We start from the raw sequence: 25,756 nt of genomic DNA on the forward strand, positions 1-25,756 counted from the left end.
ACAGCCAGAGTTGCTTAAAAAGTCAAATTAACAAAGGAAAAACTAAATAATAAACAAAACCATCAACAGAAAAAGGTCTGCCAAACCTACAGTACCTGATCTGAAACATGGATATCATGTAAGATCACAACAGGAAGTTCCTTGAATCAGCATGAACACAGCAAACAATGTCTAAACAGAGCAGGGATCACAACTCAGAAAGAACCAATTGGACTGAAGGCATATGCCATTCACAGGACTTGGAATCATCATGATGACACTACTAACAAGCCCCTGATAGATCCATTGAAAACTGCTTGAATAGCAACATCAAATAGCATATTTCTTTGAAAACAGCAAAAAGAGTATTGATGGGTAGTGATTGTATTCAATTGGGGAATAAAAACAAATAATAAGATATTCATAAGGTATTGCTTGTTAAGTGATACATTTTACTTTTTTGAAAATTGCATGTTATGCCTGTTTATATTTACAAGGAATATACAGCTCTGGAAAAAATTAAGAGACCAATGCAACTTTTTTGGAAAGGAAAGAAAAAGGTCCAGTGTTTTCCAGTTTTTCCAGAGCTGTATGTTCCTTTTAAAGGTGTTCTATGTTAAGTCAGTGGATGGTTGAAAGCCTTGCATGGCCACAAAGTAATATTATATATTCCAGACTCCCTTGCAGGGCTTTGGGTGATGGGTGTGGTGCATAGCCAGATTGGATCATCAGTAAACAATCTGAGAATCAAAGCCATTGAGGATTTTTCGACATTCTCTTTACCAGCGTGTTCTGGCTCTGGCCAAACCAATCAGTATCAGCGACCAGTCAGATGGATCTGTCTTTTCTGCGACCGGAGTGTAATCAGGGATGTGTTAAGATCCAGATTCGTCACTGGAGGAGAAACCTTCAGCTGTGTGCGTGACGTCGCATTTCAACAAGAACTTTAGATAGCCAGGCAAGCACTTGGGATGCACACTTAGCCACTCCAACGGAAGCAATAAGACACCAACATAATAAATCTGTCCTCCTTAGTAATTCCTGTCACCACGATAATCAGTTTAAATGAATAAAGCTACTAAAGAATAAAAATCGAGATTATTGTCTAAGGTAGAAGATGTTTTACAGTATATAATTTGTGAATTGTTGGCTACAGTGTATAAAAACTGGCAACCATTCCAGCATATCTGTGTTCATACATACACTCACCAAAAGGATTATTAGGAACACCTGTTAAATTTCTCATTAATGCAATTATCTAATCAACCAATCACATGGCAGTTGTTTCAATGCATTTAGGGGTGTGGTCCTGGTCAAGACAATCTCCTGAACTCCAAACTGAATGTCAGAATGGGAAAGAAAGGTGATTTAAGCAATTTTGAGCGTGGCATGGTTGTTGGTGCCAGACGGGCCGGTCTGAGTATTTCACAATCTGCTCAGTTACTGGGATTTTCACGCACAACCATTTCTAGGGTTTACAAAGAATGGTGTGAAAAGGGAAAAACATCCAGTATCCAGAAAATGCCTTGTTGATGCTAGAGGTCAGAGGAGAATGGGCCGACTGATTCAAGCTGATAGAAGAGCAACTTTGATTGAAATAACCACTCGTTACAACCGAGGTATGCAGCAAAGCATTTGTGAAGCCACAACACACACAACCTTGAGGCAGATGGGCTACAACAGCAGAAGACCCCACTGGGTACCACTCATCTCCACTACAAATAGGAAAAAGAGGCTACAATTTGCACGAGCTCACCAAAATTGGACAGTTGAAGACTGGAAGAATGTTGCCTGGTCTGATGAGTCTCGATTTCTGTTGAGACATTCAGATGGTAGAGTCAGAATTTGGCGTAAACAGAATGAGAACATGGATCCATCATGCCTTGTTACCACTGTGCAGGCTGGTAGTGGTGGTGTAATGGTGTGGGGGATGTTTTCTTGGCACACTTTAGGCCCCTTAGTGCCAATTGGGCATCGTTTAATTGCCACGGCCTACCTGAGCATTGTTTCTGACCATGTCCATCCCTTTATGACCACCATGTACCCATCCTCTGATGGCTACCTCCAGCAGGATAATGCACCATGTCACAAAGCTCGAATTATTTCAAATTGGTTTCTTGAACATGACAATGAGTTCACTGTACTGAAATGGCCCCACAGTCACCAGATCTCAACCCAATAGAGCATCTTTGGGATGTGGTGGAACGGAAGCTTCGTGCCCTGGATGTGCATCCCACAAATCTCCATCAACTGCAAGATGCTATCCTATCAACATGGGCCAACATTTCTAAAGAATGCTTTCAGCACCTTGTTGAATCAATGCCACATAGAATTAAGGCAGTTCTGAAGGCGAAAGGGGGTCAAACACAGTATTAGTATGGTGTTCCTAATAATCCTTTAGGTGAGTGTACATCATTTACAGCAAACACCTCTGGATAATGTTAACAGGGCCTCAGACAGTTATTTTGCAGGGACCCCTTTCATGAACCCAGAAAACATAGCAAGTCGTGTGATATCATAGCCCACAACAGCAGCTCAACAGGGCATTCTGCTAATGCAGCAGCTCCCGGTGATTGAAGATTGATTACCACACAATTACCGTGGTTAGCAGCAGTCCTCCTTCTAATCACTGCCTTTCTGTCTAAATGGCTGTTATCACGTAGAAGTCGCTTGTTAGCATCACTTCCTTTCAACATGTCAATATTCAGCTTGCACCAGGGATCGTGCAAACCATGTCAGACGCTCCTGCCGCAGTCTCTGCAGTTGGGTCTGGAGGCTGGGTCTCAACCGGATGCCATTTGGGTCAGACACAAGTCCTGTACGTCTGAGGGGAGGCACTGCCACAGACTGACGACTCTCCTGTGGCAGTGGATCAGACAAGCCAGTCTCCCATAGAGTCTTGCCTCAATCCATCGCTAATTAAAGTGACTTTTCATGCTGGGTGCAGTGGAGGCGCACGTCCCCTCAACAATTAAGGCCATGCTTCCTCCTCTGGTCCTGTGTGGAGAGAGAGGGCCCATCCAGGGAGCTGGTTATACCACCACTCTCCCTGTTATTGGATTCACTTCTCTGACTGAATTGAATCCCTTATATCGAGCCCTAGCAGGGAGAGAGAGAGGCTGGCAGACTCACACACAATCAAGTCTGAATGAGACACAGTGAGGACAAACGCATGCATAACACCACGGCCTTTCTCCATTGCATGGAATCGTGAGGGTTTGTACTCCTGCTAGAACGTAGTCGCTGGCTTTACCCACTTCAGTTGGCAAAGGAAAGACTATGAATCATGTAAATTGCAGCACATGGAGTAAAAAATAAGCAAGTCTCCAATTATTTCAGAGTGGGAAAGGGGATGGTGAATGCAGTAGCTAAAGCCTTGCCTGCATTTCTTCAGGTGAATGGATGTGAGAAGTCTCTCTATTCATGTCCAAGGATGCTGGTGTATAATGGTTCACGAATCCTGGGTATTGAGGCTTTTCAAATCAAGTGTGTCAGATGTACAGTCACTTTTTTGTGCTAGAAGTCCCTGCTGCTTTAGGAGACAAACACAAACCTGAAAGAGTTAAATCCCGGGCTGTCACCATGGTGAGGGACCCTAATCGTGCAGTTCCTCTTAGAGCCACAAAGAGTCTTGTCAGATAAGCCCTCCATTAGGCTATTATTTTAAACCATCTCACCCTGTAATGGACTGGAAGCCTCACAGGAACCATGACTTATCTTATCCCCATGTGTCCTGATGTGTCAGGCCAGGCCATGCACAGGCCCAGCAACCGTCCACAGGTGTGAGCCTAGCTGATTGACGCTGGCATCGATGCGTCTCCCTGCATGTCCCATAGTGCCTTACTGGCTCCCTGCATGTCCCATAGTGCCTTACTGTCTCCCTGGTTCCCTGAATGTCCCATTGTGCTTTACTGTCTCCCTGCATGTCCCATTGTGCCTTACTGTCTCCCTGCATGTCCCATAGTGCCTTACTGTCTCCCTGGATGTCCCATAGTGCCTTACTGTCTCCCTGGTCCCCTGCATGACCCATGGTGCTTTACTGTCTCCCTGCATGTCCCATGGTGCTTTACTGTCTCCCTGCATGTCCCATAGTGCCTTACTGTCTCCCTGCATGTCCCATAGTGCCTTACTGTCTCCCTGCATGTCCCATTGTGCCTTACTGTCTCCCTGCATGTCCCATAGTGCCTTACTGTCTCCCTGCATGTCCCATAGTGCCTTACTGTCTCCCTGGCTCCCTGCATGTCCCATTGTGCTTTACTGTCTCCCTGCATTTCCCATTGTGCCTAACTGTCTCCCTGGCTCCCTGCATGTCCCATTGTGCCTTACTGTCTCCCTGCATGTCCCATAGTGCCTTACTGTCTTCATACCTACCTGCCTGTCTTGTCTGCCTGTCTGTCTGCTGCTGTGCAGTGGTGCAAATGTGATGCGCAGACAAACTCAGATTGGGCCCCATGAGAAGTCATTAATTACATTGGAGTGGTTGCGATGGAGAGGTTTACAAATATTAATTAAAAAAGGAAAAATCTTGATGGGGTGGGAAAAAGGGAAATAACTAAGGCAATTAAGCAGTGGCATTAGATTGTGAGACAACTATCCAGCAATGTAATGCTCCTATAAACTAAATGAGTATGAAATTGTTTGTTATTAAGACTGGGACATTGACAGACATAGTGGTAGCCAATGATCCATTAAAAGGTAGTTTACCAATTGACATGTCATATGCAGCATTTAATGTTAATGCAGTCTCCAAATGCAGGGTCATTGGCTTACAAGACATATTTTCGACAAAGGGCAATCAGATAGAATCGCAGCCTCCGTCTTATCTTGACTTTCTCCATGGCGTAATCATAGCCCTGACTCATTATCTAAAACTAGCCTATTATTTAGTCATGGTCAGCCTTGTATACCGCTTTGGAACAAATCCCTTGAGCTTAGGAGAAAACTGAAAAGGTTTAATCAACAACAAATGTATTGAAGTTCACAGTTTCATTCGTTGGTATCATCCCCAATAATGTGTGTAATTTCCAGATTCCATTACGATCCTTTTTTTTTTTTTTTTACAAAATGTACAAACAGGTAACATACATCACTTTAGACCAACTACATTGTACAGTGTAACAGTTAAACATTGAAACACAATCTATAGTACATTCCTATTGTAGTACCATGCACGTAAAGATTTTTTCGTAAAACTTTCTGGTGAAGTTTCCCTACACAGTCCTTCTAGGATTCAGCACAGAGAAACATCAAGTGTTTTGTCTGTTTCTTTTGCTTCTGGCGATTTATAATGTTTTTGTCCAATTTGACACAGCAATGCACTGATTGAAGAAAGGTTTTGTTGCTTGATTGAACTGTTTTATCATGGAAAGGTGCAGCGATCGGTTAAAACTGCAAACCTTCTTTTTGTAGTGCAATAATTGGACAGTTATATGCCGTGATATTGATTCGATTTGATTCGTTTCATGATGCAGTAGAGTGTGATTGGTCAAATTCGCAAGCCCTTGCATAGTATGCAGGGAATAGCTAAAAACTCTGCAATCACATCCTTAAGGGACTGCTTTAGGTGCAGATATAGGATCAGCTTTTCCTCCCCCAATACTAACTATAAACATTACTGGGAGAAAGGAGTCTACTGATCAACTTCACCTAATACTTAAATATAACCTAGGTATATAAAAAAAAAATGACTACAATAAATATACCTATGAAATTAAACAGACAGAGTTCTTTTAAATTGAATCTGAATGCAAAATAATACGTAAACTGTAGGCATAGATTGGACAGCATTCAAACATTGAGATTCAACATAAAAACATAAAACAGACCGTAAGTATCTCTCTCATGTACAGTAATGTCCATTAGATATTTTGTGGGTTTGTGTTTATGGGAAAGCTGATGAAACTCAAAACACATTGCATAAAGCCCTGAACAGCATTGAAAGAGTTATATTGATGTTTCTGAACAGTGTATAGCAGAGCTCTCCTCCAGTCCTAGAGGGCTGAAATAATTATCTTCTGTTGTGTTTACCTGGTAAAAACACTTCCCAAGGATCAGACCCTGATCAGAAGCAGAGGATGAAAAATACAAGTGTTTTGGCCATACAGGACCCAAGTTTGAAATCCCTGGTCTACAGCAATGCATTAAACACATAACCATGCCATGTTTTTACATTTGAAACTGGGTTTTCAAGTTTTACAGCATCTTAGAAAAATAATTGGTTCTGTATGTACAGTTCCTACAATGATTTAGCATACTGTATATCAGCTGCACCACCGTGACAGTCCATTAAAGAAGATATATTTAGGTGCACTATTTGGACAGCACCAAATGACTCAAATGTAACATAAATAGAAGTCAAAGTAATTCTAACATTTCAAATACAAAGTGGCAGATTCCCCCATCTACCCAAAATGTCCAAATACTTTCATATCTTTATACATGGTTTTCTATTTTCAAAACCCACAGCAACCCAAGATAAACCAGTTGTAAACCATTCACTAATATAACGCTCTACTTCCAAATAAAAGAAGTGCAATATAAGGGAACAGATATAATTTGGGATGAATGTTTGACTGATGATGAAAACGGTGCAGTAAAGTGGTTAAATAATTTGATAAGTTTTGTCAAAAGACCATTATACAGTAGATATTGTTCCTATTGATTTATATACTAAACAGTTTTGGAGACATGTAGAATAAACATTACCGATCTTCACAATAGGTTAATTTAATAATCTAGAAATGAGATATACAATTAACCTTCTAATGGCACTCACTACCTAATGTATGTCTACTGCTTCTTTTCTTAATATTAGATCTTAGGACTAGTGATACGTTCTAAAGAATTGTGCAAATGATGAGTAAAGTATAATACTAAGTGATATTATATATAAACATTGAATAAGGAATCCGTAAAATAGATACATTCTAAAAAAAGACAGCAAATACATATTCCAATGTTTATGAAGCAGAGTGCAGTACTGCACAGTAAAAAAATAAAGACGTTTTTAATGTGTGAGGAAAAAGGTTTTGAAACTTAGTACTTTCTGTCAACTCCTTGACTGGCTAAATAAGTGACTTGTCTCTTAAGGCATACATATCAAAGTCCAAGTAACATTGGCCACTAATGTACAATTATGTTTTGAATAATTAAGTGTTGAAACTAAATGTATCAATTTACTGTAATACAAAGAAGCAGAGCAGACGCTCATATCCGACGTATAAAAGCATAAAGCTGCTGAAAGTCAATATTGAAAAGCAAATTGGCAGATCAATTCAAATTATGTCAACTATTAGTTTCTAGTTCTGTGTCACCTCCAGTTTCTAAGCCTCTTGATATGTTCCCATCAACTGTAACCACCCAACCCATTGACTCATCAGACTCAGATGTAATGTACAGTCCTCCAACATAGACATGAATTGGGGGTGTACTATGTTAAAAGAATAGGGATTCCCAACCTATTATGGCCTTTCTTGAAACAAGAGATATACATATATTTTGTTTTCTATTGGTGATATGTTTAATCAATCTATTATGACATGAATCCAAAATGGTTCAGGCTAGAAACAAGCTGTAAAGACTTGTATAAGATGCCATGCTCATTCACAGGGCGAATATCTTTGGTTTGTCTACACAACATTCAGAAACTGAGCTACAGCTGTCTAAAGTTGAGGAGTCAAAGAAATCGTTCTTTGCGTAGGAAGTCATTTCATACAACGAGTAACTGTTGCTGTCACTGTCTGCAGAATATTAGATTAGACACCTAGAATTGAGGTTTAAATGTTCATAACTGGGATTTTCAATGTCTATATTTGAGGGTTTTTTTTATAAATAATTGTAACAACAAATTTGGTAGTAGAATAATATTTTGGGAAATTAATATGTTTTTGTAATTGGAGAAATAATGACATCATCAGTAATATTAAACAACTATTAACTGCAGAAAAAAATGCTAAAAAAAAGCAGATTTCCATTGGCCTGTCAAACGAAACCCAATCAAACCTGGTGGCATAAATAATATAGGCTAACAGTTTCAAATCATCTGAACGTAGGGCTGCACTTTGAGCACACACGTACGCATTGCAGACCCAGGGGCACCGTTTAACAGTACTCTCCCTACAAAACGCTGCGGTTGTTAACGGAGCTGTCGTATTAAAGTCTGAACTCACAACTCTGAAATCCCTCCTTAGGGCCATTGCACATACACAATCCTCATCCTCCATTGGTTCAATTGGATTCACCTCATTAGGCCCAACCAATATGGTCCCACCATTCAGAATGTTCTGGATGGTAGTGTGCCAGTTAAGCACCGCCTCCAGATAGCCACTGCTTGTGATATTGACTGAATGGGAGGAGCAGATCAATCCCTTGCCGAGCCTCCGAAGCCCCATGCTAAAAACAAATGACAGGCTACTGCTGCCTGCCCGTATCCCGACCTGTGAGTGCTGACGTAGGCGCGACAGAAGACACCTGCTGGGGAGACGTAGACGGTGGTTTGTGTGTGGGGGGGGGGGGGCTGGCCCGGGCGGTGGGGAGTGAACTGTTGAGGTCCCTGCTCCTGGTCAGATCAGAGGGTCAGTGTCATGTTGTGGAGGATCCATTGCTGGGAGCGGCTGCCTGTGCACTCTCTCAGTGTGGGCACCATCTTGTCCTCTTCGGTGGGCATGTCCAGACACTGGTTACTGTTGACATGCAGCAACGTCAGCCGCTAGGGAGACAAAGGCCCACACACCCACAGACAGACAGACATTGAAACACACACACACACACACACACACATTTTAATGACATTTTAATATTCTTATGTGAAGGTGGACTGATAACAGGTTTCCACACCGCGAGGCATCCCATGAGCCCTGACATGGAGCAGCACCCTGCTGGTGGCTTCGCCCCTTGACTTATCTTGACATGCCATTTTAAGGCCACGTACAATCAGCCTTTGAACAAGGCCCAGACTTCTGAATATCAGTACGTCATGGTTGCACTGATAACTAGGGCTGTTTAGCACGAGGGGTCGATATTTAAGCAGCCTGTCAGCAAAGGCCTGCTCCACGTCAAATGAGAAGACCGCCACCATAACGAGCCCCTCCCAGTGGCCTCCCTCCAAAAAAGCAACATCCGGAATACTTGTGGGACCAGTGTACAGCCAGAGAGGTTGTATTAGAAGACGGTTGTTTTCCACCCACTTATACAGATTGTGGGGTAACTTTAACAGCAGGCTGGCTGTGTGTGGATTACCTGCTCCTAAAAACATAATTTAAAACCAGAAACACAACTGCTTCATTGGTACAAAATTATGCTGACTTATGTAGCCCCAAATAAGTGTCAAGCCTTTCTAAATTATTTTTGCAATAAAGATCAAGGCTCCTGAACGTACATGAGGACTTTTTCAGCTCAGGAGGATTCGTTTTTAGCACGCAAAAATCAATCGAGTGCCAGCTTTTGAAACACAGCGATAGCCGGATTCTGTTTGTCAATACCTAAGCCCCAAGACTAATGGCAAGGACAGAAACATAAAGAGAGACATAAAGGGTTTTAATTGCAAGGAGCATGCTGGCTTGCCTTTGAAGATAAGCAGGGTCGGTCTTGGTCGGTCCATGAGTGGGAGACTAAATGCCGCTGGTAGTAATGTTTGAGGGAAATTGGGTAGCATGCTTTCCTTTTGTGTTAAAACTGAAAGTCAATGTGATCAGGGCATTGCTCTGCATAGAGTACCATAGTTTTATTGCACACAAAACGGCTATCCTGACTTTCTATGATCACTAAAGAATCCAAGGCACTTACCCTGAGAACAGGTGTGTTAACACCTTTAGTCCTGGGAAAATTCCCAACCTGGCCCCATTTCCGTCAACTCATTTTCCCCTCATTCCTAATCGGCATATATCTCCCCTTACCTCTGTATACCTCTATACAACATGGCTGATGTGTGCTGAGCATTCTGGCACAAATTGATTGCATGGATATGGTGAAGCTATGGCCATGGGAAGATGTCTTAAACAGGGGGTGGTTATAGTGGTTGAATTTAATGGACATTTAACACACAGGCTGTGTGTGTCCATCGTCTGAAATGACAAACGTCAAGCATGGGCAGACGATGCGTGCCCATCGGCCCGAAACAACACCCAGCTCTCCAACCAACAAACGGAGTTAACGCACGCAGGGTGGAGGACGGATTCTAGTCAGGGGATGCTGAGGACGCGACGGAGGGGCTGCAGCCTCAGTAACTCTACTTCCCACTGCTATGGGTGAATATATATACACTATTGTGGTCGCCAGGTATATATACCTGGTCGCCAGAAATCGCGGTTGGACGATTCTGGATTTCCTGCTTACTACCTCCTAATTTCCTGAATTATCAGTGAAAATGTATCAATGAAATTCTGGAAATGTTGCCCTATGGACCCTTGCAAAATATAGCGCTCTATAATGATAATAAGGTGCCGTGAAGGTGGGTTCGGAAATATTTGGACACTGACAAAATGTTCATAATTTTGGCTCTGTATGCCACCACAATGGATTTGAAATGAACCGAGATGCAGATCAAGTGCCGACTTTCAGCTTTATTCAATGGGTTGAACAGAAATATTGTATGAAACGTTTAGGAATTGCAGACATTTTCATACACAGTCCCCTTATTTCAGGGGCTCAAATGTAATTGGACAAATTAACACTATCATATATAAAATGTTCATTTTTAATACTTTATCGAGAATCTTTTGCAGGCAATGACTGCTTTTAGTCTGGCAGCATGGACATCACCAAATGTTGGGTTTCCTCCTCTGCGATGATTTGCCAGGCCTTTACTGCCGTTGTCTTCAGTTGTTGTTTGTTTCTGGGTCTTTCTGCCACAAATATTTTCTCAGCAAGTGAAATGCATGCTCGATCGGGTTGAGATCAGGTGATTGACTCAGCCATTGCAGAATATTCCACTTCTTTTCCTTAAAAACCTTTAACTTTTGCAGTATGTTTTGTGTCATTGTCCATTGGTAAAGTGAAGCGCCGTCCAATCAACTTCGCTGAATTTGGCTGAATCAGAGCAGACAATATATCCCTATACACTTCAGAATTAATCCGGCTGCTTCAGTCTTCTGTCACATCATCACTAGTGACCCAGTGTCATTGGACGCCATTCATGCCCATACCATCCCATATGCCGATCTCCTGGAGAGTGTTCTTCATTTGGCTGGATGTTGTGAAGGGGTTTTTCTTTACCACGGAAGGGATCCTACGATCATCCACCACTGTTGTCTTCCATGGATGTCCAGGCCTTTTTCTGTTGCAGAGCTCAGCAGTGCGTTTATTTTTTCTCAGAATGTACCACACTGTTGATTTGGCCACTCTTAATGCTCCTGCCATCTCTCTGTTTGTTTTTTTGCAGACTAAGGATGGCCTGTTTCACTTGCATTGAGAGCTCCTTTGACCGCATGTTGTGGGTTCACAGGAACAGCTCCAAAATGCATATGCCACACCAGGAATCAACTACAGATCTTTTACCTGCTTAACTGACGAAGAAATAACAAAAGAATAGCCCACACCTGTCCATGAAACAGCTTTTGAGTCAATTGTCCAATTACTTTTGGTCACTTGAAAAAGAGGGGGCTACATATTAATGAGCTGTAATTCCTAAACCCTTCCTCTAATTTGGTTGTGAATAACCTCAAATTAAAGCTGAGAGACTGCACTTTAAGCCCATATGAATTACTTAACTGTAACCTTAAGTCCATATTCATTAATTTACTGTAACTTGAATCTATTTTGGTAAACAGCCAAAACTTGTCAGTTATTTCCGGACCTAACTGTATGTGGGGTAAAGCTCTGGTCTGTACAGTTATGTGTAGAGCTATTGTAGAAACATTCATTATTCATTATTGTAGAAACATTCATTATTTTTTGCAAAAAGCAGCAACCTAAGATTATGCTCAAGGAGGGTGAAAGGAACACACACTAAGCACTCATATTGGGTCATCATGAGCACAGAACACTATTGTGTTGTTTGAGTTCAATCTCTACACATGATACAGAAGAAACTTTGTTAGGAAGCCTCATCTTCTGACTCTGCAATATACCAGGCATGAAAGGTTTCCTATGTGTAAAAATGGCAGAGAAAATAAACAGATGGTGAAGAAATAGGAAATGAACAGAATGTGATGCTGGTCAACTGAGATATGCCATGCATCAAAGGTTTCCTATGAATCTGATGTGGGGGAAAAAGAAATGAATAAACCTCTAAAGAAACAGAAAGCACAAAAGAATATGATGCTGGTCCATGGAGATATGTCCAACACAACAAGCTTCTTATGCGTAAAAAATTACAAAATGTGAAGACATTTAGTAGAAATCTCCATTGGGCAGAGTCTATATAGAACAGAAAATCATGCAACAGAGCAGGCTTTTACCTCTGTGTTTTACACATTAACAAGCAATAAATTAATTCAATGTATATCAATTACCACTCTTAAAACCCTTAACACTGACTTTGCTTTAAGTCTTTTAAAGGAATATTGAACTTTGGGATAATTTTTCATACTAGCCTTAGCAAGACATTGTCTTTCCAAAACAAGATGGTCCTGCTATAAGGTAGATCTGAGAGCAACTTAGACCACAGAGAATTGGTTTTACATCATCATTTGACAAAAAGCTAGCGACTCCTTATTACCCATCTTAACTGATAATATTCTGGTTTGGATGAAATACAATGAGTTTCCTTCTGGGACAATTTTCCTGGCTACCACATTCCTGGTGTTGGTTAGCCTAAGTAATAGCATGATTTTAAAAACAGAATCAATATGTCAATAAGCCACATGAGTAATACTGAATACAAAATGTAAGAAGGACATTAAAGCTCAATATACAGACCTTACAAGGCCTGTCGTTGACTTTCATAAAATTAACGTTTTAAGTTCATCATCAACTATCACCCTTTATGCTTTGTATGAATGTACAGCAATTCCTTATAAGCCAGCCTGCAGGTCAAATCTCCCCTCCCCTTCTGAAACTCGTACAGCTCTAAAAAGATGTACCAGCAGAATCAAGATCAGTCCAAAGCACTGAACTGATGCTGCTTGTCATCTCAGCATACTGTTGTTTCGTGACAGATCCATGCTACCATGTATGTTTACATAGTCCACCCACAAGAGATTAGGGGAACCTTAATAAAACATCATTGTACTCTGCTTGTTTACAAACGACTTTGCATTTAATGAGCACACGGAAAAATGAAGACCCTGTTTGAGCCTGTGCTCGGCTCCCTCCAACGATAAACCGCGCCAGGCCTTCGCTCTACCTGCATACAGAGCAGAGCATCACACACGGACACATTTTACACATTCATTATTTAGTAGATGCTCTTATCCAAGGTGGCTTACAGTAGTTACTGCATGTTCTTTCATACTTGTCAGTACTACAGTCACACAAATACATGTGTCACACAAATAAAGGACCCTGTAATGGGAATGAAATAAAAACACATTTTAGAAATCACATATTATGCAGCCATAGCATATGGGTTTGAAAATGCCCGACAATCAGCAGAAACTGTTCTCACTAACCCCTAGCCCTGAAAGTAATTCTAACCCTTACCTTAATCCAAAAACCTAATACTGGCCGTAAATCTAACCCCAAACCTCACAATAATAATATTACACATACACAAAATCAGAAACAAAACATTTTGGTGTTCTGTTCTCCTACTTCAAGGAAGCAGAGAATAAGACCAGGGGTCTCATTTATTAGGCCCAAATTGTGGAAATCTTTTCTTTGCAAAGAGTGGGATTTATCAATTTGATGGACTGTGGATTACTTTGGATTATCTGTGCTCTCTTCATAAGATACTTGGTGTGGGTTTGGAAACAAAACGACCAGGGATGGAAGACAGCAATTTCTCATTGCGAGCAACCTGGGTTTCTTTGTCAAACAATAGAAATTCTTGTTGGACCAGGAGGTAAAAGGAGAATTTTTTTTGTCAGAGCAATCATCTTGAGTATATACTGAGTAAATGCCCTGCTTTTGTGAATACAATAGCTAGTACTTGTTGACAATCAGAAATTGCACAGATGTAATGAAAACACCCCAAATGTCAAAAACCTGATGTTTTTGACATACACTGCATTCCAGAGGACGCATTTTCAGAAATAGATGAGACATTGCATATATGATTTTGGGGTAAAATAAAAACATATTTTAGAGAGGCAAAGAAAATAAATGCCTTTTCCATGAACATCCAAGTGCCAACCTCTTTCAGTGTTATGTAACTGTTACTTTTAGGACCTTATAGATCTGGCATCTCACCCAGGACCAGCGAGATAAATGGCAGCAAAACTAAATCACCAGACGAATAGATGGCACCCTGATCAATATGAATACTAGAACAGAATGAATTTCCACTTAATTAATTTTCAGGTGACATGTGATGTGAAGATGCTGCTAAATGTGGCACAGCGGCAGGTGGAAAGAATGATTCGTTCATTCTGAAGAACCAGAACGGCATTTGAAAATAGGCTAGATGAAGGAGTTGTTGAGGATGGCTATTGGTGATGTTCAATACATTAATTTGAAGATCAGCATGCTTCACAATGACAAACACTTGTAATAATTGTCCTCTCTTTAGCAAAATTAACATTTTGATTGGTGAAGCAAGCAACAACGGAGCAAGCCAAAAGAAAAACATTTTGGCATGCACTCAACGCATTAAAAAGGCATATATATCTCTGTCAATCTCAGGAAGATAATTTTCTTACATTTAGTTGCATTGATGTATTTCATGGACAGCATTGTATGTTTCGAGCTTAAAAGGATAATTTTGACAATATAAGGGTAATTAGGGGCGTGTCAAAATACAAATAGCCATGGTTTTGCAAAAGAACTGACGCTAAGAAAAAGTGGTAACCATCCCTAATGCTCATGTAATTGGAGTGAACTCTTGGACAATCTGAATTATATGCTGAGTTATCATTTTGGATTCAAGGAATGCCCTCTCGAATTTTTTCATTTTCCAGCTGAAGCTTAAGAGGTTCATCCTTTTGGACCATGCCTGAGGACTACCTGGCCTGACATCTCATAGCCACTAAACAACAATTGTCATTGTTGCTTGCTCTTTGGGTTTCAGGCTGGATATCTATAAAAGCACTTTGTGACTGATGTAAAACTGCTGATGTAAAAAGGGCTTTAGGAAAAAAAAGTATTGACTTAAGAGGTATTGAACGGTTGTAGGACTGTTTGGTAAATAACCCTTTCTATGCATACAACTATTGTAAATTCGGTTCTTAAATACACATATAGGACAATTTCTAAACATTATTGAAATATGAGGCCCCAGGAGATAACAGTAAAACCATTCAGGCAGGTTTTTTGTGCACTTTCAAATATGTATTAATGTCATCAATACCACACCAGTCCAAATGGTGAACAGTATCGTGCCATACTTTCAACATCTATCATTATAGTGAAGGACCTGATAGTCATATAGTAACCTCTGCTAAACAAAAGCATATTTTTAAATCAGAATAATGAAGATGGCATTTTTGCCATTGCAGAAAGATCCCACAGTGTAGAAAAGGAGAACGAAGAAAATATAACAGATGAGAAAAAACAATCTATATTTAATGGAAATATTAGAAATATGGGGGACATGTCCTCTTCTCATAATTATTTCATTGCTCCTCAGTGGCAGTAAAAACTCCCATTAGGGCCTTAGCAGTCCCAGAGAGTGGCTCAGGAGCTCCGCTCTGTGTGTGCACAGCTGAGACCTGCTAATTAAATGAAGATGGTTTCTAAGAGTCGGCCTAGGGTGAAGAACATTTATCCCGTTTGACACAAAGAGTCGACGACGACCAGCCTCGCTGACAGGCGCAGGGTGTCTTTTGAATGTGTTTGTGTTCACACTAACAACGCTTAAATAACAGTCCGGCATGTAACCGAAATCCATACCGTACCAACACATGTAACCGAAATCCATACCGTACCAATACATGTAACCGAAATCCATACCGTACAAACACATGTAACCGAAATCCATACCGTACAAACATATGTAACCGAAATCCATACCGTACCAACACATGTAACCGAAATCCATACCGTACCAACACATGTAACCGAAATCCATACCGTACAAACACATGTAACCGAAATCCATACCGTACAAACACATGTAACCGAAATCCATACCGTACCAACACATGTAACCGAAATCCATACCGTACCAACACATGTAACCGAAATCCATACCGTACCAACACATGTAACCGAAATCCATACCGTACAAACACATGTAACCGAAATCCATACCGTACCAACACATGTAACCGAAATCCATACCGTACCAACACATGTAACCGAAATCCATACCGTACCAACACATGGAACAGAAATCCATACCGTTCCTACACATGTAACGAAAAACCATATTGTACAAACTCATGTAACAGAAATCCATACCGTACCAACACATGTAATGGAAATCCATACCGTACAAACACATGTAACCGAAATCCATACCGTTCCAACACATGTAACCGAAATCCATACCGTACAAACACATGTAACGGAAATCCATACCGTACCAACACATGTAACCGAAATCCATACCGTACCAACACATGTAACCGAAATCCATACCGTACCAACACATGGAACAGAAATCCATACCGTTCCTACACATGTAACGAAAAACCATATTGTACAAACTCATGTAACAGAAATCCATACCGTACCAACACATGTAATGGAAATCCATACCGTACCAACACATGTAACCGAAATGTGTTGTTGGCACTCTGCCATTGGAAGCGGCTAGTGACAGTCAGATACTGGGTCTGCGTTCCAAACGCACCTCTGGTCACATTTTAGCAGACTTTTACCCAGGACCCACAGGGCCCATATTATTTGTAGTGTCTTGCGATGTTACTTTCAAGGACAGAGAACAGGGAAGGCAGAGAACAGGGAATCAGGCCATCTGACAGCAGGCTGCTCTAAGCACCAATGCTTTTACAAATAGCAATAACCCTGAACACGACTCACCCAATTTAACCAACAGTAGTCCCCCCGAACAAAGATTACAGCAATGAATATGGTGGCATACCAGGCAACTGTTTATCAGAATAACTGAAACAAATTACAAGGTACTGTTAGAGGCAAATGGCTGGAGTTAAGGCACTGACACATAGAATATATCAAACGGAAGCTGGTAGTTACTTGCGGCGCGCCTCCAGATTCAGCAGATGTGGCGTGTATGAATAGGTAGAATGGGGATGACAGGGGTGGTGATTGAAATTCAGTCCTCAGACAATGAGAACATGCTGCACGCTGAACACAGCTGTTTGGGGCCATAGGAGTGTGTTCAAAGCGCAGCCCTCACTTTCCCGAGAGGCCAGCGTCATGAAAGCCCAGCTCATAATGAGGGATCACTTCAAAAGAACTTGTAAACAAAGGCGAGCCCATTTCAATCTGCCCATCACATACAGAATCAGCTAAAAATAAAGCTGGTGCGTCTCCTCGGCTCTCGCTCAATGGGGGCTGCTGTGAGGGGACACATACAGAGATTTATTTTTTATTTACAAATTCAAATCAAATATTAATGAAGAAAAATAAATGTCAAATTAGATCACATTTGGTGGGAAGGCGGGCTGTAGGTCTTGACGATAGCAGCATGCACACAGCACCATCTAGGACTTGTTGATGGCCATTTACTGCAGCCTTATGTGCCACTCTAATTTTGTCGTCATGAATTTGAATCAAAAGGTCACTGGTAATCACTACTAAATGCTTGCAAAATGGCCTTGCATGGCACACTTACTGGCGGTGGAAAAGTTTCAGCATTGCAACCTGCTAAATTAATGAAAACGAACATACCGGTAATTAAAAAGTATTTTCGGACAGCCAGAAAAGAACTGCGGAGTACAATAAAGTTCCCAATTCACCGTTTCTGCTGTTGTGGACTATAAAGTTGACATAACACCATAAAGGACAAACGTTCTACTGTGATTGTACAACAACGCCTGCTTCTGGAAGACACTTTGTTTGAGCCTCCCTTAGCGGTCTTCAACGCTGACCAACCCACCTATACAGTGGGGAGAACAAGTATTTGATACACTGCTGATTTTGCAGGTTTTCCCACTTACAAAGCATGTAGAGGTCTGTAATTTTTATGATAGGTACATTTCAACTGTGAGAGACGGAATCTAAGCCAGCGCATGTCCAGGCCTGTCTGAAGTTTGCCAATGACCATCTGGATGATCCAGAGGAGGAATGTGAGAAGGTCATGTGGTCTGATGAGACAAAAATAGAGCTTTTTGGTCTAAACTCCACTCGCCGTGTTTGGAGGAAGAAGAAGGATGAGTACAACCCCAAGAACACCATCCCAACCGTGAAGCATGGAGGTGGAAACATCATTGTTTGGGGATGCTGCACTGTATTGAGGGGAGGATGGATGGGGCCATGTATAGCAAAATCTTGGCCAACAACCTCCTTCCCTCAGTAAGAGCATTGAAGATGGGTCGTGGCTGGGTCTTCCAGCATGACAACGACCTGAAACCAGCCAGAGCAACTAAGGAGTGGCTCTGTAAGAAGCATCTCAAGGTCCTGGAGTGGCCTAGCCAGTTTCCAGACCTGAACCCAATAGAAAATCTTTGGAGGGAGCTGAAAGTCTGTATTGCCCAGTGACAGCCCCGAAACCTGAAGGATCTGGAGAAGGTCTGTATGGAGGAGTGGGCCAAAATCCCTGCTGCAGTGTGTGCAAACCTGGTCAAGAACTACAGGAAACGTATGATCTCTGTAATTTCAAACAAAGGTTTCTGTACCAAATATTAAATTCTGCTTTCTGATGTATTAAATACTTATGTCATGCAATAAAATGTATATGAATTACTTAAAAATCATACGATGTGATTTTCTGGATTTTTGTTTTAGATTCCGTCACTCACAGTTGAAGAGCACCTATGATAAAAATGACAGACTTCTACATGCTTTGTAAGTAGGAAAACCTACAAAATCGGCAGTGTATCCAATCCTTGTTCTCCCCACTGTATATGACACCCCCATTAAAGTGGTCACACAACGCATAACAAGTTACAGACACATAAGTCTCCACGCTATCCAACTGCACCAGTCGTTGTTGGTGAGCGTACACGGAGGACATCATCACTGCGATGGCTGAAATTCTAGCCGTCACAATGACCTCTTCCTCTGATATCTCCACCCGCCAGCCACCACTCTACTCCTACCCACTGGACCACTATGTAAACTAGTGGTGAGAGCAACTCACCAGTAGTTGCTAAATTAAGTCCCAGGGCCAGCAAGGTAACAGGTCAGTTAACCCAAATTGTTCCCCGGACGTTGTTCTGACAAATAAATAAAAAATACGCACTACCCTACAACACATTGCGACCAAAACTAGACCCGTTAGCCCCGTACTGACCTGCAGTGGCCTGTGCAGGACAGCTCCTATAGAAAGTAATCGGTCGGGCTGTAGTAGAGCTTCCTAAACACCTCCAGCCGGGTGGAGTTCCTCAGGACCCAGGCCTGCAGGGGGCTATTGTTACAGTACTCCACCGTGGGGCCCCAGGTGCCATCCTCCAGCCTGCTGATGGTCAGGCACGACTGGGTGATGATGTGGAGGAAGGTGTGCTTCTGAGGTTGGATGTCCAGATGGCGGGACGGAACATGGCATGGATGGATACGGGAGATGGGAGTGAGTGGTGGGTGAGAAACGCCGGGACCGAGCCACACTCAGCAAAACTAGCAAGAACATCAGTAATACATACTTCTGTTACACAGGAAAGCACAAGGCTAAAGATTAACGGTTTCATTGGACCATGTAGGAGTGTTGCTCTGAATGGTTTGGGGTGTCTACAATAAGAAACACTTTAAGCAGATATCGTAGTTTGATAGAAATGGATGGGACTTGATAGGATGACAGCAATAATTGATAGAGCCTGAAGGTAGAGGTGAGTAGGAAGATGGCTCAGCCAGTACATAAACTGTGCCGTTACACATTGGTACTGAGTAGTGGCACCTGCTTTAATACCAGCTCCACTTGAAACATATCTGCCTAAAGATATTAGATACCTTTGAGTACTGGCACCTAAATATAAATGCAGTTGCCAAAAAGAGTAGCGGGAACTATTTCTGTCCACTTCAAGGCTCTGACCACTTGGAATGTGGCCTGGTGTTTTTTTCCCTCTCTGTCCCAGATGCCAAAAATGTCAACCTGTTAATGGAAATGTTAATGGTACATCTGGGATGAGCAGTATCATCGCTGCTAAAAATAATCAGGACATTGACAGTGGCCTTGAAACCCTCACTGCTGTGTATGTCAGGGACATATCTTAATGGATGAATTATTCATGTTTTCATATTACATATGTAACTAAAGTAGAGCGTGTAACACCTGGATCTCTCCCAGGAAAAGATGCACCTCTGAGCTTTACAAAGTTGTCAGTGACAAGAGGCAGGTGACACCAATAGGCAGAACATACAGTATGAAAGGGTCCCAGTGGAAGGAATAGAACAATGTTTATTTTATAACAAAAACAATTTGTCTTTACAGAGTCACTTTGGAATTCAAAGGCTTTATTGTTGGTGCTATAATGGTACGGTGCCAGTTTCAAAGTCTAGTGCAAATCAGAACTAAACAGTTCAGTTGGTCCACTTGTCTTGGTAACTGGAGCATTAACATGAACTCTTCTTTTGACTACTTAAATAAATTCAAACAGACTCATCAGAGACAGACACTGGACCTAACAATCTGTAAGCACAAGAGACAAACATCTAGCAATCACAGGACTAATACTGGCTACCTAAATTAAATGAAAACACTCACAAGCACAAAGCCAAAAAGCTTACCTCAAAGTCATATTCCCACTTGCCAACATACTACACGGGACAAGAACATGTTTCATAAATGGGGGTGTTATAGGCTGCATTGAGCTCAGACTTCCAAAATAAGACTAAGGTTTAGGAGTTGAACGGAAGCTCAACTCTTAACCCATAGCACCATCTGGTGGCCCAAAACAAGAAATGTTTTGACTCGACTGTTGCATCGCATACCATCAGAAGTACGTAATAATATCTTTCTAACGTAATACCGCATAACGGTTCTGACCACTGTGTGACGAAGGCATTGCAATGACAGGCATCACCATCCTGTCTTGACACCATACGGTACAGCGTTGGTCTTACCTCAGCATCGTACTCAAACATCTGATTCCCCTTCATCTGATGACACTTGAGCATGACGACAGGGCCATGGGGACGAGACACGTCCAAACAGAGGTCATCTGTCCGGATCTCCTTATCAGCCGTGTAGGAGAACACCTGGCAGAGGGAATTACATTTGGTTATATATACCTTTACATAGTCATCTCCCATGGTACATTGTATCTGTACGTTTACCATAGGAGAACCTGTACAACGTTCTGTACATTTCCAAAAGTGACGAGGTCTTTGAAAAATCTGGGCTGGAAGATGGGTGCTTTCTTGCTAATTCCTTATACTTTACCAGATTTCTTGCAAATCTTCCAACCGAGAATTCGGGAAGACAGAGGAATTGCGGGAAATGTAAAGTTACATCTAAAAGATTTGGAAGAATGACACATTGTTTATTTTGATATGAACTACTGATTTGAACATGTTGAAGTGCAAATGGACAGCTTAAATTTTTTAGTATATTTGAAGGTTTGGCTATTCAGTAATGAACAATTAGCTTCACAGCTGTTTCTTTTCAGGCGTGTGTGTTTCCTTGCATCATTAGTGCATACGCAAGAGAGGGTTTCTCAATGTCTACTCTTGATTTTTTTTAGAGTTTGTTTTAAAACATTGGCCATGCCAAAAGCAACTGTTTGGTACAAACAAAGTCTTTCTGAGGTTTGCAATGGCAACAAAAAAAATTACAGCACAGCAAGGAAGACCAGTATTAGAGAATGTCTGAAGAACACTGACTGGTGAAGCAAGCCTAACAACACTCTCACAAATCAGTACCAGCCTCCAGGAGATATACATAGAAGTCAGTGACTAATGTATACACCCGAAGATACAAACAATATATTCGCCTCAGGAACGTAAGGGCTAGGTTATGGTTAAAAAGTACCTTAAAAGAGCCTGTAGAGCTTTAGAAAAATAAACACCCTGTAGAGTATTGGTAAGAAGAAAGTGTGGAGACAATAAAGGAACTGCCAACGATCCTAAAAATACTTTGTCATCTGTGAAACACCGATGTGTTATGGCTTGGGCATGTACTATACAGCAGCTTCTGGAACAGACTCAACAGTCTTAACTGATGATGGGACAGCTGGCATCAGCGCCAAGATTCCTTTTCAAGTGTACAGAAACATCTTGCCTGCTAAGATACAAACAAATGTCTCTAAAGTCCGCGGGCATCATGAAGCAGAACAATTACCCAAGAAATACCAAGGATTTTTCAGGGCCGGAACGTTTGAATCCTTCGATCTGAATAAAACTGAGCATGCTGAAGACAACACAAGGAAAAAGTGCCGTAAACAAGCAGGAAATGAAGACGTCTGTAGTACAGGGCTAGCACAGTATCAACAGAGAGGATACCCAGCATCTGATTATGTATTTGTTGTAGGTGTCAGGCAGTCATTGCCTTTACTAAACATGAGTACCTTATTTTACATAATATTAATTCTGTCCAAAAAAGGACTGTGTACAAAACATGCTTTTATTTCTAAATTGTTCATCCGAAATGGTGCAAAATACCCTCAAATTAGGACTGACAGTCTGCTCTTCAGACCCATAGTCATTATATCATGTCAAATACATAGTCCAGAAATACAGAGCTAAAAACAAAATGGAAAACATGTCACGGACCAGGTGGAGTTTATTTTGCATCCCTTGGGCCACAGTGTTGTCCTACAGCTTTCTGCTGAAATGTGCTCACCTGGTTACCTCCCATGCCATGGCAGTTGAAAAAGCCAACTTTCTCATTCTCTTTTCGGCCCATGTTGTCCACACACTGGTTTGTTTCGACATTGCGGATCTAGGGGTTGAACACAATACAGATTACAAAATTCAACTTTTGTTTGTGGAGGTGGAAGAAATCACGTCCCTCTCATCAAACACCGACACACAATTTCCAGGTGACAAAATGAATGAAGCAACTGCTTCTTGTCTCTGAGGCCCAGATGTCAAATCCAATTACGTATTTACTATTCAATAAAACCAGCAATCTAAACTCATTACCTATATTTCACTAGCGATGTGAGTCATAATAAGAGAGCCTTGGTTAGCAATGCAAATGGCTACATAAATCAGATCTGTGGTGATCTAAGTATTCCCGCAAGTTCCCCCCCCAAATTCCTATTTAATGATTCCATAATCCAATGAGCCATTTAAGTAATGTACTCCTAGAGCCTGGCCATGCTCTATGAGTTCCATAACCTGCTTACTATGCAGGAATGGTGCCGTTTGTAATTAAATGAAATAAAATGTAATGACTGAAGCTGTTAAACGTGGGATGTGTGCTGTGGAGTGAGTCAATCATGGAACAGACAAAAGGAGCACAAGAGAGGAGAAGACTGAGGGTGCAACCCTAGACAGCTTTTACTGCAGTCCATTGGAGGCAGGCTTTAAGTCCCCAAGCCTCAGCTGAATTCAATGGGAGGGTTACAACCTACTCCCTCCAGACTGCCAACCCGTGACATTACATAAATCATGTACAGTTATGGCAGCCTACTGTAGGTAAATACAAACGGCTGAGAAAAATCTCACTGTTGTTTATCTTGATGTAACACTCCAACAAATTATAAAAATCTAACCTTTTGGTGAAATTTTCAAATGTCTTTATTTTATTCAGAAATAGGTGTGCCACATTGACTTACACCCCTGCATTTAGTACTTTGTGCACCCTCCCATTAGGGACTCAGCTCGGAGTCTTTTCCTATAATGTTTGATTAGGTGGGAGAACACATAAAGATATTTGAGACCATTCTTATACAGTATACAGAAACTCTCCTGATTCATCCGAGTCCTTGGTCCTCGCTTGTTGTCTCTCTTCAGCTCCCCCCACATTGTTTCAATAATATATAGGTCACAGGACTTTGATAATTATTGCTAAAGCTTAATCCTATGGTCAGCAAACCATTTTCACTTGGATTTAGACGTCGGCTTTGGATTGTTTTCCTCTTGGAATATCCAACGGCCAACCAGTTTTTGACTCTTGGAAGAGGCAGGCAGGTTTTGGCCTATAAATCTCCTGTTACTGATTCATTGTCATGAGTGGTATATTGAGCTGTAGTATCTGAAAGACATCATACTTCACCAAGTGAGTAGTATCTCCTGGGGATCTGAGAGTCAGGGTAGATGTTCTCCAGGTACCAGGAGAAGGGTCTACACTGCAGAGCTTCACGCAGGGCCTTACGGGAGGACACATCCCCATAGTTGACCCGGGCTACACCTGCAACAAAGAACCACCACCTGAGGGGTAAACATGGGCTTCCCTGAACATGTCCAGCTCCTGTCTACCAGATGTCTTTGTTCCAGAATGGCTGGTTCTCATTCAAATCATTAGGCTGAATCATTAAGTGAAGCAGGTTGGTTGGTTTGAAGACTTACAAGGTCCTCATTGCATAAAAAGTGATGGACGTCATGCAGTCACAAGACAGAGCACATTCTTTTTAGTCGTTCGGAAGAAGACATTATTGTTACCGCCTATACAACGATCGTGTAGATGTTTTCTCCTAAAGAAGTAGCACCACTGCTGTCACGAAAGCAAAAAAAATTGGAGGCCCATCAAACTGACAAAGTAAATCCATTTTTTAATTTTGAAATAGGCTTACACTCATGGGCGGTTATTAATAATAATGTTTTTAATTTAAAGAGCACTTTTATTGCAAATGATCTTGTCAAGTCTATAACCTAAATTGTAGTAGCCTTACACTATATTACAATAGCAATAGAAGGCCCATTGTACAACCAACACAGGAAGTGTTTGATTAAATTCAGGACAAGACACATCTGTAGTTGTAACCACATGGGAGAAAAAAAGACATTATTAGTTGGGGAAAAACAATGTGTAGCAACATGAGTTAGTAATACTTCTAATATTGTTTTATGGACTTTTCTTATATTGACTGGACAGAGGCATTTGCACAATGATTCAACAGCACCTGGTTAAGGTACAGAGATGTATGCATAAAAAAACTGCTTAAGACGACAACAAAAAATCCCTTTTGGTTAGTGGGTGTGGCTGCTGGGCCGCCGCTGAGTTATCTTACTGCACTGCCAAATCTGTACACTAGAGGGACCCTCTGCATCATAACAGGACAAAAGTGACTGCTTTTAACAATCTAAATCACTGCCCTTCAACTGTCAAGGTTATAGCTCAACCAGGATATTCTTGACATATCATTTCATTAAAACGCCAGGTTATTCCATTAACTACTACAGCCATTACCTGCATGGGTGGGCCTTATTCCATGACGTCACCATTAGAATGACCCCAGTCCATTTCATACAATCTCAATCTCCTTCATCCACTAAGTATATTGATGCATACCCAGTGATCTACTTGTTTGAATGGCGCCCCTGGTGGCAGACAACACACGAGGACAGAACGCAGGGGTTTCCAGGTATGGTGTGCCACTGTACCATCATGCCAGATACGGCAAACATCCCACAGCTCATTTAACTTAGCTCTGGTCAAAGTGCAATATATATGGACCAGGGGGGCCATATGAGATTCACCCAAAGAGTTGAGCTGCCCCGACCTGATCACCATCTCCAGTTAGATCCCAGAGGAGCTTCCCCAGACTGAAGGGCTCATCTA

At 41.5% G+C, this 25,756-nt stretch overlaps 1 protein-coding gene across 5 annotated transcripts in view; it reads right to left on the reverse strand.

Moving 5' to 3' along the window:
• Positions 1 to 4,910: 4,910 nt before the first annotated feature.
• galnt13 (UDP-N-acetyl-alpha-D-galactosamine:polypeptide N-acetylgalactosaminyltransferase 13) overlaps positions 4,911 to 25,756 on the reverse strand; it is a 43,005-nt gene continuing 22,159 nt past the window's right edge. For 2 of the 5 annotated variants that reach the window (XM_034286774.1, XM_020055059.2), the window contains exons 9-14: positions 24,246 to 24,385; positions 22,871 to 22,969; positions 21,154 to 21,288; positions 20,818 to 20,847; positions 19,391 to 19,602; positions 8,601 to 8,686 (exon numbers count right to left, since the gene is read on the reverse strand). In XM_034286774.1, the coding sequence (XP_034142665.1) occupies positions 19,417 to 19,602; positions 20,818 to 20,847; positions 21,154 to 21,288; positions 22,871 to 22,969; positions 24,246 to 24,385 (590 nt within the window). In that variant the 3' untranslated portion in view covers positions 8,601 to 8,686; positions 19,391 to 19,416. Of the gene's footprint in view, positions 8,687 to 19,390; positions 19,603 to 20,817; positions 20,848 to 21,153; positions 21,289 to 22,870; positions 22,970 to 24,245; positions 24,386 to 25,756 lie in introns of all 5 variants that reach the window. The other 3 variants (XM_034286775.1, XM_010890791.4, XM_010890790.3) reach the window with 2 other exon arrangements.

This window comes from Esox lucius, chromosome 16 (assembly GCF_011004845.1).
Source record: "Esox lucius isolate fEsoLuc1 chromosome 16, fEsoLuc1.pri, whole genome shotgun sequence".
Classification (NCBI taxonomy): Eukaryota; Metazoa; Chordata; class Actinopteri; order Esociformes; family Esocidae; genus Esox; species Esox lucius.